This window comes from Xiphophorus couchianus, chromosome 16 (assembly GCF_001444195.1).
Source record: "Xiphophorus couchianus chromosome 16, X_couchianus-1.0, whole genome shotgun sequence".
In the NCBI taxonomy this organism is placed as follows: Eukaryota; Metazoa; Chordata; class Actinopteri; order Cyprinodontiformes; family Poeciliidae; genus Xiphophorus; species Xiphophorus couchianus.
In genome coordinates this window covers 15,778,335-15,791,836 of record NC_040243.1, presented here as the reverse complement: position 1 = coordinate 15,791,836, position 13,502 = coordinate 15,778,335, and the positions used below count along the sequence as shown (strand labels likewise).

General features: G+C 39.2%; 3 protein-coding genes across 3 annotated transcripts; 1 reads left to right on the top strand and 2 right to left on the bottom strand.

Moving 5' to 3' along the window:
* Nucleotides 1–1,216: 1,216 nt before the first annotated feature.
* tufm (Tu translation elongation factor, mitochondrial) lies at nucleotides 1,217–6,625 on the bottom strand. The gene is made up of 10 exons (XM_028042736.1): nucleotides 6,547–6,625; nucleotides 5,280–5,326; nucleotides 5,058–5,196; nucleotides 4,806–4,972; nucleotides 4,339–4,608; nucleotides 4,094–4,226; nucleotides 3,884–3,988; nucleotides 2,568–2,719; nucleotides 1,770–1,889; nucleotides 1,217–1,668 (listed from the first exon to the last, which is right to left on the bottom strand). The coding sequence occupies exons 1-10, from the start codon at nucleotides 6,581–6,583 to the stop codon at nucleotides 1,498–1,500; spliced, it is 1,341 nt and encodes a 446-aa protein (XP_027898537.1). The 5' UTR covers nucleotides 6,584–6,625; the 3' UTR covers nucleotides 1,217–1,497.
* Nucleotides 6,626–7,313: 688 nt separating this feature from the next.
* hspbp1 (HSPA (heat shock 70kDa) binding protein, cytoplasmic cochaperone 1) lies at nucleotides 7,314–10,913 on the top strand. Its single transcript, XM_028042340.1, has 8 exons — nucleotides 7,314–7,444; nucleotides 8,083–8,213; nucleotides 8,544–8,742; nucleotides 8,827–9,051; nucleotides 9,167–9,322; nucleotides 9,893–9,989; nucleotides 10,135–10,246; nucleotides 10,633–10,913. The coding sequence occupies exons 2-8, from the start codon at nucleotides 8,094–8,096 to the stop codon at nucleotides 10,711–10,713; spliced, it is 990 nt and encodes a 329-aa protein (XP_027898141.1). The 5' UTR covers nucleotides 7,314–7,444; nucleotides 8,083–8,093; the 3' UTR covers nucleotides 10,714–10,913.
* A 184-nt stretch (nucleotides 10,914–11,097) lies between these two features.
* tmem86b (transmembrane protein 86B) lies at nucleotides 11,098–13,102 on the bottom strand. The gene is made up of 3 exons (XM_028042343.1): nucleotides 12,918–13,102; nucleotides 12,530–12,773; nucleotides 11,098–12,406 (listed from the first exon to the last, which is right to left on the bottom strand). The coding sequence occupies exons 1-3, from the start codon at nucleotides 12,966–12,968 to the stop codon at nucleotides 11,949–11,951; spliced, it is 753 nt and encodes a 250-aa protein (XP_027898144.1). The 5' UTR covers nucleotides 12,969–13,102; the 3' UTR covers nucleotides 11,098–11,948.
* Between the last annotated feature and the right edge of the window lie 400 nt (nucleotides 13,103–13,502).

Here is a 13,502-nt window from a genome sequence, read left to right as displayed (position 1 = left end):
GCTTTAGACTGAGAGGAAATACTGTATGATATACAGTCACATTCAAAAAACTAGAATATTTTTGAAAAGTTTATTGACTTCAGTACTTTATTTCACCGAGTCAAGCCTGTACTTCTGCTACGATGATTTTCCACTTACGGTTTATGAGAACATGACACTTAAGATTCAAATATTACATGAGACCAATAAAAAAAGAATAGTTTTGAACACAAATACTGTATGTGGATTTACTGAAAAGTATGTTTAATATATGCTTTATATTAACTAAATGTTTTAATATTATTGAATTAGCATTTCACTGCTTTCACTTCCGGGCCTGCTGAACGCTATGAAAATGAATAAATTTATTAAGACTATAAATGTTTTCATTAATATAACATTAACGACTAAGAATTTTTGGTCTTATGCAAATTTGCATTTTTTAAGTTGCATTCAAAGGTCCTTCTGCTTCTCACGTTTTTGTTTTTAAAATCAGTTTATATTTGACTTTACAGTTAATTTATTGACACTTTGAGGTGTTGGTGAGAGGGATCTGTTGAAAGAAAAGTATAAAACGTGCACATTTATACTTCAGATTGTGTTTTCAATATTTCAGAAGTGAAACAAGATTAGGAATATTCTAAAAAATGTTTAAAAAAATAAAAACAATTTAAAATAGTAGCATAACTTTCCTATGCTATCAACTATGGAGAACCAAAACTGACATAGATAAAAAATAAAAGCAAAAATCTCTATATTTAGTTTTTCCTTTTCCTTAAACATGTCCTTTTCTTTTAATTACATTTATTTTAATCAGAGCTATTTATAACTGTACAGTATTATTTTCTTATGTTGTAAATTTGCCCCTGCATTTCACTCTCTTCTTTTAATATTTTTAGCTTTGTGCGTAGTTACATTCTTCGATTCGCTTCTCACTATGCTGCTAGTACACATGAAATTCTCCGACAGAGGAACAATAAAGGATATTTATATTCTAAAAACTAGATTAGAAACTTTGTTTCAGGCACCTCTGCTGCCCTCTGGTGGTACAATAACAAAATAGAATGCACACCTGTACGCTACATAATCTCAATTTTGCCTCAAGACTTGTTACTTATGCAATATTTTTCAGGATTTAGCACAAATTTATAATTATTTCATTGCAGGTTTGAGACATTAAACTTTACAGTGAAACGTTCAGCTGGTGATACCAAGCACCACAAAACAAACAAGGCAGTTTTATTATTAAATACATTTTATTACACAAATGACAATTTTGACCAACGCAAAGTCTAAGCTGCACATTATAGGTATTTTGGTTGAGAGGAACTGCTTAACACATGCTTGCGTTTCTGTGTCATCTCAGCTTTTATTTCAGTTTTCTGTATTTCTGTTGAATAAATTCATCTGATTCGACAAACTCCCAGCCGTCCCACGAACAGATTCCTCCCTCCTACCTCACCTCACAGTATTCTGCTGAGCTCTTATTTTCCAGCCATCTCTGCGGACTTTCCCCCTTCAGCCCCAGTTGCACTGATCTTCATCTGTCATGGTCAGGATTTCTGTGACCAGGCCGGTACCGATGGTTCTGTTTCCGTCTCTCAGAGTGAACCTCTGGCCTTTCTCCAGCACCATGGGCTGGCGAAGCGTCAGCGTCAACGACGTGTCCTCTCCTGGCATCACCATTTCCTTAAACAGAGCAACACAGTCATCGTCTGGCAATAACCTGACTTGCAACTTAAGACTCTCAACCTGGTCGAATTGAGACAATAACCCTGGAAGATGCTCACCTTGTCTCCAGGTAGAGTGACCCTACAGGCCATGTCCCAGGTGAAGGAAAACATGACGGGCATGAAGTTGGTGACGAACGGCTTGTGTCGGCCTCCCTCCTCCTTACTCAGAATATAAACCTGGGAAACATTGAACACACTGTGAATCGCGTTGGCTAATAACCCTCGTTTCAAACTGACACAAACTACAAATAAAGATTCGCTGATGAAATATTTTGGAGAAAGAAAAACTTCAGCCACACACTGCTTTGATTTAATTGAATCCAAACGTTTGACTTCTGCTGAAACCTACAAAGGCTTTACAGTACAGATGTGGTTTTTCTGCAAAACGTTTTGGGTAATCAAAGGGGGGGAAAAAACAGCAGAACAAGCAAATGTAGCTCAGAAGACATCTTAAAAAACTTTAAATTATATTAAATTAATACGTAAATTGAAGTGTTGCAGGAAAAAGTGAACTGAATTAACCATGTATGCGTTAGAATAGGCTGATTCTTTGACGTTGGATGTAAGTATAATTAAAGGAATGACCTGAGGAGAGATTTTAGGTCAAAATGTGGTGCTTTGATTTCATCATAAAACAAATTAGCCAACTTAGCGGTCTTGACCTTTTAACCTCTCCAGGGTGAGAGTGTGCACCAGGAATGAATTAGAAAGGACTTCAAAAAATCTCAAAAGCACAAAAAATAGACTTCACATCTGGAGGTTGTGGAAAGTCTTCCAAAAAAAATCATAATTTGAAGTCATTAGTTGGTGATTATTTAAAGAGATATATAAAGACTCTAGTTAATGCTTCCACACCTGTGCTTTGACCTTCTGGTGCGGCATGATGGAGCCTGGCTTACACATCACCATCCCTCTCCTCACGTCTTCCCTCTTCAGGCCTCGAACCAGAGCGCCCAGGTTATCTCCGGCCTCGGCCCGGTCCAGAGACTTGTGGAACATCTCGATACCTGAACCCGAGACCAGCAGACGGCTTCACTCAACATGATGAAGAAGTTTCCGTGTAAAAGCCCACATGTTGCAGCAGGTCGGGTGCTTCGATATCGTAAATAAGCGTACACCCCTCGAACTGTTCTCACATTTTGTCCCATTACAAAGGACAAACTTTATTATTTTTCTTTATTGGGATTTTATGACAAGTCAAAATAAAGTACTGGGGAAAAAGTTTGCATGATTCTCAACATTTTATTTCTTTACAAATGAAAATGACACGCATTTATCATCAGCTTCCTCCTGAGTAGTATGTGCCAGACTCTCCATATCGGGATAACGGACTGAACATCTGTCGGTGGGAGTATTGTTTTATAACATAGCTCTGCTTTAAAACTTTTTAAATGGGCAGTTTTATGTGTTTTCCCAGCACAGAGTGACATTTTGTATTATAGTTAAGTAACTATGTTACCTTCAGTTGTTATTAAAAATGATATATCAAAAATAACTTAAAACAAATTGTACTTCCTAATTTAATGTCTTGAAATTGAGCCTCTGTCTTTTTAAAAACTCCCGCTCTTTCTGAAACTCCGGCTTCAGGAAGACATCGCGACGGCGTTCTGCTATTAGCCCTTTTGACAACGTCCTTAACCAGCATTTCACTGAGAAGCAGCTCGTATATTGAGCTCAGTAGATGTGCAGTGCTAATTTCTGCTGGCTAGTCTGAATTAGCATGACATGAAGATTAAAGGATTCCTCAAACAAGCATGACAGGATCAAGGTAGCACTCCAGGTATGTTTTTACAACATGATTTAAAACTACAAAAAAAGGCGATTTTACGTAACTTTATCGCTGATCTTTGGTTTTCATGATGCTTTTTCAGTAACTTTTTCCAACAAACCTGAAACGTTCATGGGATAGCTGCATGTAGACTAATAAACAGCACACAGATGGGCTGGATTTTATTCAGGGTCGTCAGGGTGAATAGGGCTGATTAGAAATGCATGCCACACCTTTGCGATTTTAACTATAAAATACAGTTGAGGTTTGTGGTTCCTACATGACAAAATGAGCAAAGAAAAATTAGCAAATGCTGTTGCAAGGCCACCATATTGGCTCCCTTGGATTTGTTCTTTGGACATCATACACATTTTATTTAGTGTCACAAGATGGAGTCGCTCACCTGTAACCACAGTCTTGAAGGAACGGCTGTGACCTACAAACTCACAGTCGTCTCCTTTCTTAATCAGGCCCCTCTCCAACGTCCCGGTCACGACCGTCCCTCTGCCTAAAGTTTAGATTTTTGTGTTAATTACTTCCAGTGTGCTAAATACTACAGATACTTTTGCATTTTAAGTGTAAAAACATGCCTGAGTGTATGAGAGGAGCTTACCTGGGATAGAATAAACCCCTTCGATGGGCAGGAGGAAAGGCTTTACCAGCTCTCTTTTGGGCAGAGGAACGTAGGAATCCACAATCTCCAGGAGTTTCATCACCGCGTTTTCTCCCAGTTCAGGCTGCTTGTTCTAACACGGAGCAAAAGCATCAGCAACATGAAACAACTGGGACACATCAGGCTGATGATTTTTAGTCAAAATTTAAGACGTAAGGTGTGTCCGCAGACAATTTAGCGCCTACCTCCAGGGCGCAGAGGGCAGAGCCGATCACAACGGGAGTGTTCTCGCCGTCGTAGCCGAACTCTGTGAGCAACTCGCGGATCTCGATCTCCACCAGGTCCAGCATCTCCTTGTCCTCCACGGCGTCGGCCTTGTTGATGAAAACCACCACGTGCTCAACGCCGATCTGCCTGGCCAGCAGGAGGTGCTCCCGCGTCTGAGGCATCTGGCCGTCGGTGGCCGCCACCACCAGGATGCAGCCGTCCATCTGGGCTGTGCCCGTGATCATGTTCTGAAAGACGGAGAGCGTGGATCAGGCTCACCACTCAAGAGTTCAAATCCGGAACTTTTTTAAGCGGGGGTCTCGGGCCACTTTTGCCTCATTACGGAGGAATTAAGGGATGGAAAAATTGATGAAGAGACTTTTCGTCAGAGCAATGTAAAGTGTATAAGTCAGGCCATGTGACGGGGAAAAGGAAAGCAGATTACCTTGACGTAATCAGCGTGGCCGGGGCAGTCTGTGTGGGCGTAATGTCTGTTGGCTGTCGTGTACTCCACATGAGAGGCGTTGATGGTAATTCCTCTGGCCTTTTCCTCTGGAGCATTGTCAATGTCCTCATATTTTTTGTAATTTGCACCACCAGCATCAGCGAGCACTGAAAAAAGAAGGCGACAATACAGAAATAAATAATAAAGGAAGGCTGACTGAATCTCACGGGTTTTAATCTGAAGGGATTCTACCTTTTGTGATGGCTGCGGTGAGGGTGGTTTTGCCGTGATCGACGTGGCCGATGGTTCCGATGTTCACGTGCGGCTTTTCTCTGCTGTACGTCTTCTTGGCCTCAGCTGCGAACGTCCGCCGACTCAGAGGCACAGCACACTGCAGGGAAAAGACAAACCAGGACTCAGAGGCTAAAATCCGAGCTGACGGGCCTGAAAGCGACAATCCGCCTGGTTTCTTACGAGTTTGAACGAGCTGTGCAGAAGGCTTGGCGAAGTAAGCTGAAGGGCTGAGGGCAGAAGATACAAATGTGTTAAAATGTTACATTTGTTTAGATTATTACTGTAGTTTGTGAAGGTAGTTTTTTCCTGCTGAAAACATGGCATATTTCTTTCTGTTTTCACCATTTCATTATTTATTTTATGAGAAAAATATTAAAAAACTTCATTTTGTTTTCACAACTCTCTCCATGCAAGTTCTTTTGGGTATTTATTGACCAACAATATTCTGAGCAAGAAGAACTTTAATTTTAATCTAGATTTTATCTAAGGATTTTGTTGCCTCTGTATATCAACTAAATAATATGTGGCATAAATAACCGATGCCTTTTTGTTTAAAAAAAAAAGATTAGATCACGGTATCTATTTCTGTATCAGGTTTTTGCATGAATGCAATGAAGCTCCACCTACATACCTAATGTTCAGGTAAAAAAAGAAAAACAAATTGTGTGATATGTGGAAAAATAACATTTACTTTAGTTTGGAAGCCATTTTTTTATTATTATTATTATTTGCATAATCTTGTCATGCACACCACTGATCTTATTAGGCCACAGTAATAACATATAGCCTGTGGATCATTAAAATCTACAAGAAACTACATTTATGCTTTAAATCATTGTCATTAATCTGACGTGTCCACTTTAAGTCTCAAACACGACCAGACTAATTTCCACGCAAATAAACCAGGGTCTGCTCATTTTCGCCACTTGTGCAATAGTTGCCCGTTTTGTTGTTGCGTATTCAATGCTGTTGCACCTCAGAATTTCACAGCATTAAGCAGCATGACTGCATCGTTGTAACTTTTGACTGAGCTGCACCAACAATCTAAATGTTAGGTGATAAACTTCACAGCAACAGAGTTTAGCTTTTCATCAAGCTTCAAGAAGCTCTGCAGCACGTAACAAACGAACAAGCCATCTGAACCAACTGTGATCGCTACACGAAGTTGTTTTTCAGACGAAGAGTATATTTATGTACCAAAATGACTATTATTTGAGGGGTTTTTTAAAGCACTTCTTTGTCTCAGACTTTATCCGCATTATTTCCCATCATTAGCTAACCCTCACCGTGGTAACGTGACCTTGCTGTGCTATCGGAAGAGACAGCATCATCTAATATCTTTGTTGCTTACATTGATCCTCAGTAAATAATGGTTCTGTGGCTTACTTAGCTTTAATGCAATCAAAAGAAATCACAAACTACACTGAAAAACAAGGACTTTTTTTACCAGAGAAACAGGCACGCAGCCCCACAAGCGCCGCCATCTTGGATAGTTAGACAAACCAAAGATTATGACAATATCAAGAGGATACTCTGACCCCACGCAAAGTTGTCGTGGCAAATATACGTTACTAGTGTCTTATTTTTCCTAATTGCGATTCCAAATTTTACTACGCTTTATTGATTTAGTCGTAATAATTGACTTGGCTGTGTATTTATGTAGTAGTAAATCAGCGAATGATTTCAAATTTAGACGTTTCCCAACTTTATTGAAATCAAAGTAAGGCTCAAATATTACGCATTTTTAGTTTTTTGTAGTCCTTGGATAATGAGTTCGCATACTTAAATCGTAATAAATAATGATACATAGTTTAAGTAAGCTTAAATATCTCTTGCTAATATAATATAACATAACATAACATAATATAATATAATATAATATAATATAATATAATATAATATAATATAATATAATATAATATAATATAGTTAAAGGAGGAGGATTGACTTTAAGCTTTAATGTTACTCTTTGGAAGTTCCGCTGACTCACTTACCTTAAGTACGCTAATATGGTTAACCTTATTTTTTCAGCTTTTAAATATGGAGGTTGTATCTTATAATTATGAATAAATAAACAACATAAAATGAATAAAACATGGAAATGCATAACCTGTTTTGAAGTGGGCTCAGACTTATTTTTAGAAATGACCGAGGAGCAAACCTCACAAATCTCCCTTGCTCATTATGTTCAATTTTTACGGTAAAGCATGGCGGTCGGCTCGTGAGCTCAACTAGCTAGAATGTTCTAGCTCTTTCACATGTCTGTGTTTATAACAGGAGACAGGCTCATCTCCTGTTATTTTAGAGAAACACAGTTTGTCTCGGTGCATCAGGACTCCACGAAGGTAAGTTCATGATGCGTATTTCTACCAATTTTAAAGTAGCGAAATGAGAATCCAGTTTTATTCCTAATATGTTGATATTATCTTTATGATCATATCCTAACCTATCATACAAACTTACCTTGCTAGGCATTTTCCTTGTCAAAATTAAATAACGTCTCTCAGTTTAAAACTGCCCTGGTTTTCTTCATATATATATTAGTACAGACCAAAAGTTTGGACACACCTTTTAATTCAATGAGTTTCCTTTATTTTCATGACTATTGACATTGTAGATTCACACTGAAGGCATCAAAACTATGAATAACACATGTGGAAATATGCACCAAACAAAAAAGTGTAAAACAACTGAAAATACCCCTTATATTCTAGTTTCTTCAAAGTAGCAACCTTTCGCTGTGATTACTGCTTTGCACACACTCTGCATTTTCTTGATGAGCTTCAAGAGGTCGTCACCTGAAATAGTTTTCACTTCATAGGTGTGCCTGTCAGGTTAATAAGTGGGATTTCTTGCCTTATAAATAGTCATGAAAATAAAGAAAACCCATTGAATTAGAAGGTGTGTCCAAACTATATATATATATATGTATAATGGCCTTTGTAAAAAGTGTCTTTTTGACATGTCTGATTTCTTTATGCAGGTGTGTAAGTCATGTCAGACAACAGACAGGACAGGAGGTATCCCCAGAACCTTCAGGGGGTTCTGCAGCTGGCAGTGGAGGCAGGGTCCGCTGCTGAGGGTCCAGTCCCTTCAGAGCCAATGTCAGAGGAGGTAGGCACAACGACTCTAGCTTTTAATACCTTGACAAAGAATATGATGAACCATACAGTTGTATATTTTTGTCCTGAAGCAATAGGGATGGTATCATCAGTAAGATTCAACCAAAATCATCAATTAGGGTCGTAGCCATGACTCCTAAATCAGTCATCAAGTAGTTTAAATGTTGTAACACATGCCATGTTGAGTAGGAGCTTGCTTGAAATCTCAAGAGAATAAAAGAACATTATCAATGAAAAGCGCATACCAGCACAAGTGAAACAGACTATAGTTTATAGTTCTGATTTTTAAAAATCCATGTTGACTGAACGTCCCTCCCTTCAGAGGAAGACCTGGCTGAGAGAAGCTCTGTCAGATATCTGCAAAGGTCAGATGGATGAGGTGGAGCAGATGAAGCAGAGCCTGGCTGTCCTGCAGAAAGAGCAAGATGGTGAAGAAGAGAGGGAAGAGGATGAGGAAGATGAGCGAGAACTGGCCTTTGAGATGCTGTCTGAGTTGTGTGAAAACCTGGACAATGCTAGAGGTTTGTGAAAGCTGGAACAGTAATTTCTTATCACATGGAAGCCAATTAAATATATTTATTTCACCGTTTTCATGCTCTTTCCAGATCTGATGACTCTTGGTGGACTGGAGTTGTGTGTCTCCAGGTATCTTTGTCACGTCCAGAGTGGGCTGAGGTGGCGGGCCGCCCAGCTCCTTGCCTCCTGTGCTCAGAATATGCCCCAGGTCCAAGAATACCTGCTTAAAGCTGACGTGCTGCCAAAGCTGCTGCAGCTGACGGATTCAGACCCCAATCCCACCGTCAGGGTGAAAGCCCTGTACGCCGTCTCATGTGAGTTCCTGAGGCTTTACACCCTGATGCCACATTTATGAGCCATCTCTGGAGGTAATGGTGCCCAGGAGATGCAGAGCTCTGTTTACTAATCTGTTTTCTGTCCTCTCTGTAGGTTTGGTCCGAGAGCAGGAAGCCGGACTGCAGGCGTTCGTTTCTCACGATGGTTTCTCGGTGCTGATGAGGGGTATGCAGTCTGAAAACGAGAAAGTCAGGACCAAGTCTGCTTTCCTTCTGCTCAACCTGCTGACCTCTAACCCGGAACATAAAGGTGTGAAGGAGAGACGCGCTACACTAGTGCTGATGTTGTCATTTAATTGTTTCTGTTACAGTTTCTGGGGATTTCATTTCTCAGAGAAATATTTAAACATATATAATAAGTACAGTCATTTTAAAAGGTTATCAATATTTACACAAATGTACCAGTAATTTAAGAAATACAAAAACAAATAATTAAGCGTAACTTAAATCCAAAGTCATTATATTTTAAAATCATATGTATTGTTTACAGTATTGATTGAATTATTGAACATTTTATGGGCTATGATACATTATTAAATAATTTAAACTGCCAATTGTTGTTCTTTAAATATACCCTAAAATATATAATTATAGCAACATTTTTTCTGATAGATTGAAATCGTCATAAAGTGGCAAATGTTAGGCAAAACACAAAGTATTTATTTTTTAAATAAGTTTTTCTCTCTTTTTCATTTCATAATTAACAGAACCAAATATTCTACATGTTTTACCTCCATAATCGTGGGCCTATTTGTTTTATTTTCAAGTTTGACACTGATTCATCGAGTGTGTTAATGCTCTTTCATTTGGCCTCCAACAGAAACGGTTGTGTCGATGGGGATGGTGCAGCAGCTAGTTTCCGTTCTTCGCACACCGCATTCGCCTTTCCATGAGCACGTGCTTGGTGCTCTCTGCTGGTAAGAAACAGTTTGACTTAATGCTCCTGTTGCTCATTGTCAGTAGTAGACCGAAGCAGTTTGCTCCCCAGCAGAAGTATGTAAATGAATAATGTCAGAGTGAATATTAGGTACTGATGTCCGACCTCGTTTGCTGCCTGTCTAGTTTGGTTGAGGACTTTCAACAAGGCCTGGAAGACTGCAGGAGCCCGGCTTTGGGTTTGGAGGAATTCCTCAAGCAGCGAACCAAAGAGCTCCAAGGGAAAGAAGAAAGTCAGGTAAATAAAAACTTCTATCATGGGAAAAAGTATCCCACTTTTCCCCATTTTGTCACATACCGGAAACTTCAGTATATTTTATTGTGATTTATGCGATGGATAGGAAACTAGTTTTCAGATTTTGCATTTAAATCCAGATTCTGTTGTCTGGGTGACTATTAATTATGCACTCTACAAATATTGCCCTTAAGGAGAAGAAAGCTGTAACAAGTTGCCACAAGTCATGTAGGGAAACAGAGTAAATGTATAGAAGACGGTTCTTTGGTTGACCCCAAAATCAAAGTTATACATTTTAGAATTTAAAAAAACTTCAACATTTCAAAGTCATAGTTAGATTAGCTTTAATACTCCATCATTTAAAGTCTTCCTGTATCTTTCACCAACAGGAGGAACTTGACTTCTGTGAGCGTTTGAGAGTTTTGTGCTTCAACGGGCAGCAGACCGATGATGTTGGGATGGATCGCTGAGGCAATTTATATTTTTAAACCTTGCCGGTTTTTGCTTCCGTATGAAAAGAAAAATATAACAGAACCTTCATGAGCTGAATCGTGGATGTGGAGCAACATTTTTTGTCTGTTACGACAGTTGATGTTTTGCATGTAAACCACATGTTGGATTTTTACTGTGTAAATAGTTGTCCTGTATAAAGCATCTGTTCAACTCTTCACTTTCACCTCTCTATGTTTGTTCTTCTTTTATGTAGCACAAACCCTGCCCATAATAAGTATTTTTATATTTTTGGTGTATGTACAAATGTGATTTTTTTGGCACCAACATTTTATTAATTTAAAGTAAAAGGGGTTAAGAATTATTTTTAATCAAACTTTTTATATAGAACTCTCACAGTTGTGGACATTGGAAATATTTATTGTAAATAAAATACTGCTGTTCATATACATTCAGTGGGCAGTTTGTATTATGGCATCACATGTACAATCTATACATTAACATGAATTTCATGTAAAAATATATTCCAATAAATCCCAGAATATACAGTGGCTTAGAAAAGTATTCAACCTTCTTGAACTGTTCCACCATTTGTCACCATTCAACCACAAACCTCAACCTTTTTCATCTTAACGTATGAAAGAGAAGAAAAAAATATGCAGTTTTTAACTTTTTTTTTTACAAATAAAAATGGGAAACAAAAATCAATGTTTGCCTTAGATCTAAAATGCAGTGAGCGTTGTGAAACTACCACTATACTCTCACACTGAAAGCATCATACTGTGGAGAAACTGGATATTATGTAGGGCTAAATTAAAGAATAACACTACAGCTAGAACTTCAGTGGAGTGGTTTGGATGCAAGCATGTCCATGTTTTCGAATGGCCTAGTCAAAGTTGTAAAAGTAAATCCAGTTAAGATTTTAATTATTTTGCAAGGAAGAATGGGCAAACATTTTCCACTGAATCCAAATAAAATACATTGACGTTTGTGATTTTAATTTAACGGAATACAAAGAATTTAAAGGAGTGTGAATACTTCAGCAAACCACCAGAAATGCTCCATTCTTCCATCCTCAGTCGCTTTAAAAAGAAAAGTGAATATCAGCACTGAAATCTAAATATCTTGAGGTCCTGTCTTGTCCCAAGCTTATTTTGCATTACATTAATTTGATTAACAAACTACACCATGTTGTTTATGGCTTTGGTCAAGAGAAGAGGCTCTTCTGATGTTAGGAGCACCTCAAAGATCCGGTTTAGGACCGCTTCCACTTTGAAAAGTCATCCTTGTCCTGCGCTGCTTTTATATCACCCACAGCAATCAGCAGCTGCGCCAAATAATAAGTCACCATGACAACAATCTGACCATGCTCTATTGGTGGCAAAACTTTGAAGACCTGCAGAGCCAGGGAAGCATCAGACACCATGAAGATCAAACTCCCCAACAACGTAGCTACGTGGCGCGTCCGGACGGCTAATGCAGCCATCACGGTGATTAGGATGAAGTAGATCCCTACGCCAGGAGTCAGTAGGTCAGAGTTTGGTGTCTTCTGCAGGAACGGAAAAAGGTAGATGTAGAAAGCTCCTCCCACGATTACAAGGACCAGATGCAGAAAGCGGTTCAAGGATGAGGAAGAGGAAGAATACGTTGCATAACGACTGGACAGGAAGGTGACGGAGTAGAGCAGATGAGCCACAGCGAAGGCACCCATTCCTGAGACAGAGGGTTGATTTGCAATATTAGAAACAAAAGCCATCTGTTTATGATTAAATAAAATTTAGCTTTAACAATTGAGGGAATTGTGCTGCTAATTTAGATTTAACTGAAGACCCTTACCATGGATGAAAAGCTCAGGCCACACCAAACAGCAGTCCCCCACAGCAGAGAAGATCAGTCCCCCTGCCACACCCAGCACACTCTGCCCTCCATTCCAGCTGAGGACCACCATGGCCAGCAGCAGAGTCGGGGCCGCTTTGACACCCGCGGAGACTACTGATGGGACCGAATCAGGAGTCCAAAGGTAGAAGTATAACGCCGAGGACAAAAAGAAGGGCAAAAGGGAGAGAAAAAGGGCACAAGACTGGAAAAGAGAGGCAAATAACAGCAATATTTGTCACATTTTTCTTACTTACTAGACTTTAGTCTGCTTAACTAATTCAGTTTTTTTTACAGAAGTATTAAATTACAAAAACCCCCATCCCCAATAAATAGGAGTAAAAATTACCATGTTCCTCCTTCGGCGCTTGTCATAGGCATCAGTCTCAAGGATGTCCATTTTCACCCTGTTAGCTGAGTTTTCTCTTTTCCTTCACTAATGAATAGTAATCTGCATTAAATGACACCAGCATGCAGTCCTCAGATGTTCTCTGCGTCCCTCGCCTTGAATCTGCGCCGTTCCTCTCAGTCCGCTGGACTTCCACGAACATGAACTTTAGACCGGTCCTTCCGGTCCGATTGCTCTCTGATAATCAATGTTCTCCTCGTTTCACGTTTTCATGGACAAACAGCTGACCTTTCACCTTTCCAGCGGTAATATGTTGATGACATGAGCAAATAGGGGGCAAAGTCAAACTGTGTGTTGTAGCTGAGGATCTATATGTTCAGTATGGTCAAAAAGTTTAATTAGGTAAAACCGAAGAGAGATCATTGGTATCATTTAGAAATCTGACTTTTTGCTTCAGAATCCGTTTGCGAAAAATGATGCAAAGGGCGACAGAAGTCCATGACCTTTAATGCCTCTCGTATTCTAAGAAATTCAATAACCTTCTGTCTTCACTGCAGTTTTTATTGTCCCTTGATTATGGATCTG

Bases quoted from the DNA above. Each gene is read 5' to 3' on its own strand.
- tufm (XM_028042736.1), bottom strand. From the start codon at position 6,583: ATGGCGGCGCTTGTGGGGCTGCGTGCCTGTTTCTCTG. The intron at 4,227-4,338 runs GTAGGCGCTAAA...GCTCCGTGTTAG, and splicing joins CTGCCCTCTGCGCCCTGGAG to AACAAGCAGCCTGAACTGGG. The intron at 2,720-3,883 runs GTGAGCGACTCC...TCTCGGGTTCAG, and splicing joins CTTCAAGACTGTGGTTACAG to GTATCGAGATGTTCCACAAG.
- hspbp1 (XM_028042340.1), top strand. From the start codon at position 8,094: ATGTCAGACAACAGACAGGACAGGAGGTATCCCCAGAACCTTCAGGGG. The intron at 9,990-10,134 runs GTAAGAAACAGT...CTGCCTGTCTAG, and splicing joins GTGCTTGGTGCTCTCTGCTG to TTTGGTTGAGGACTTTCAAC. The intron at 10,247-10,632 runs GTAAATAAAAAC...TTTCACCAACAG, and splicing joins AAGGGAAAGAAGAAAGTCAG to GAGGAACTTGACTTCTGTGA.
- tmem86b (XM_028042343.1), bottom strand. From the start codon at position 12,968: ATGGACATCCTTGAGACTGATGCCTATGACAAGCGCCGAAGGAGGAAC. The intron at 12,774-12,917 runs GTAATTTTTACT...TCTCTTTTCCAG, and splicing joins AGCGCCGAAGGAGGAACATG to TCTTGTGCCCTTTTTCTCTC. The intron at 12,407-12,529 runs GTAAGGGTCTTC...CCTCTGTCTCAG, and splicing joins GCCTGAGCTTTTCATCCATG to GAATGGGTGCCTTCGCTGTG.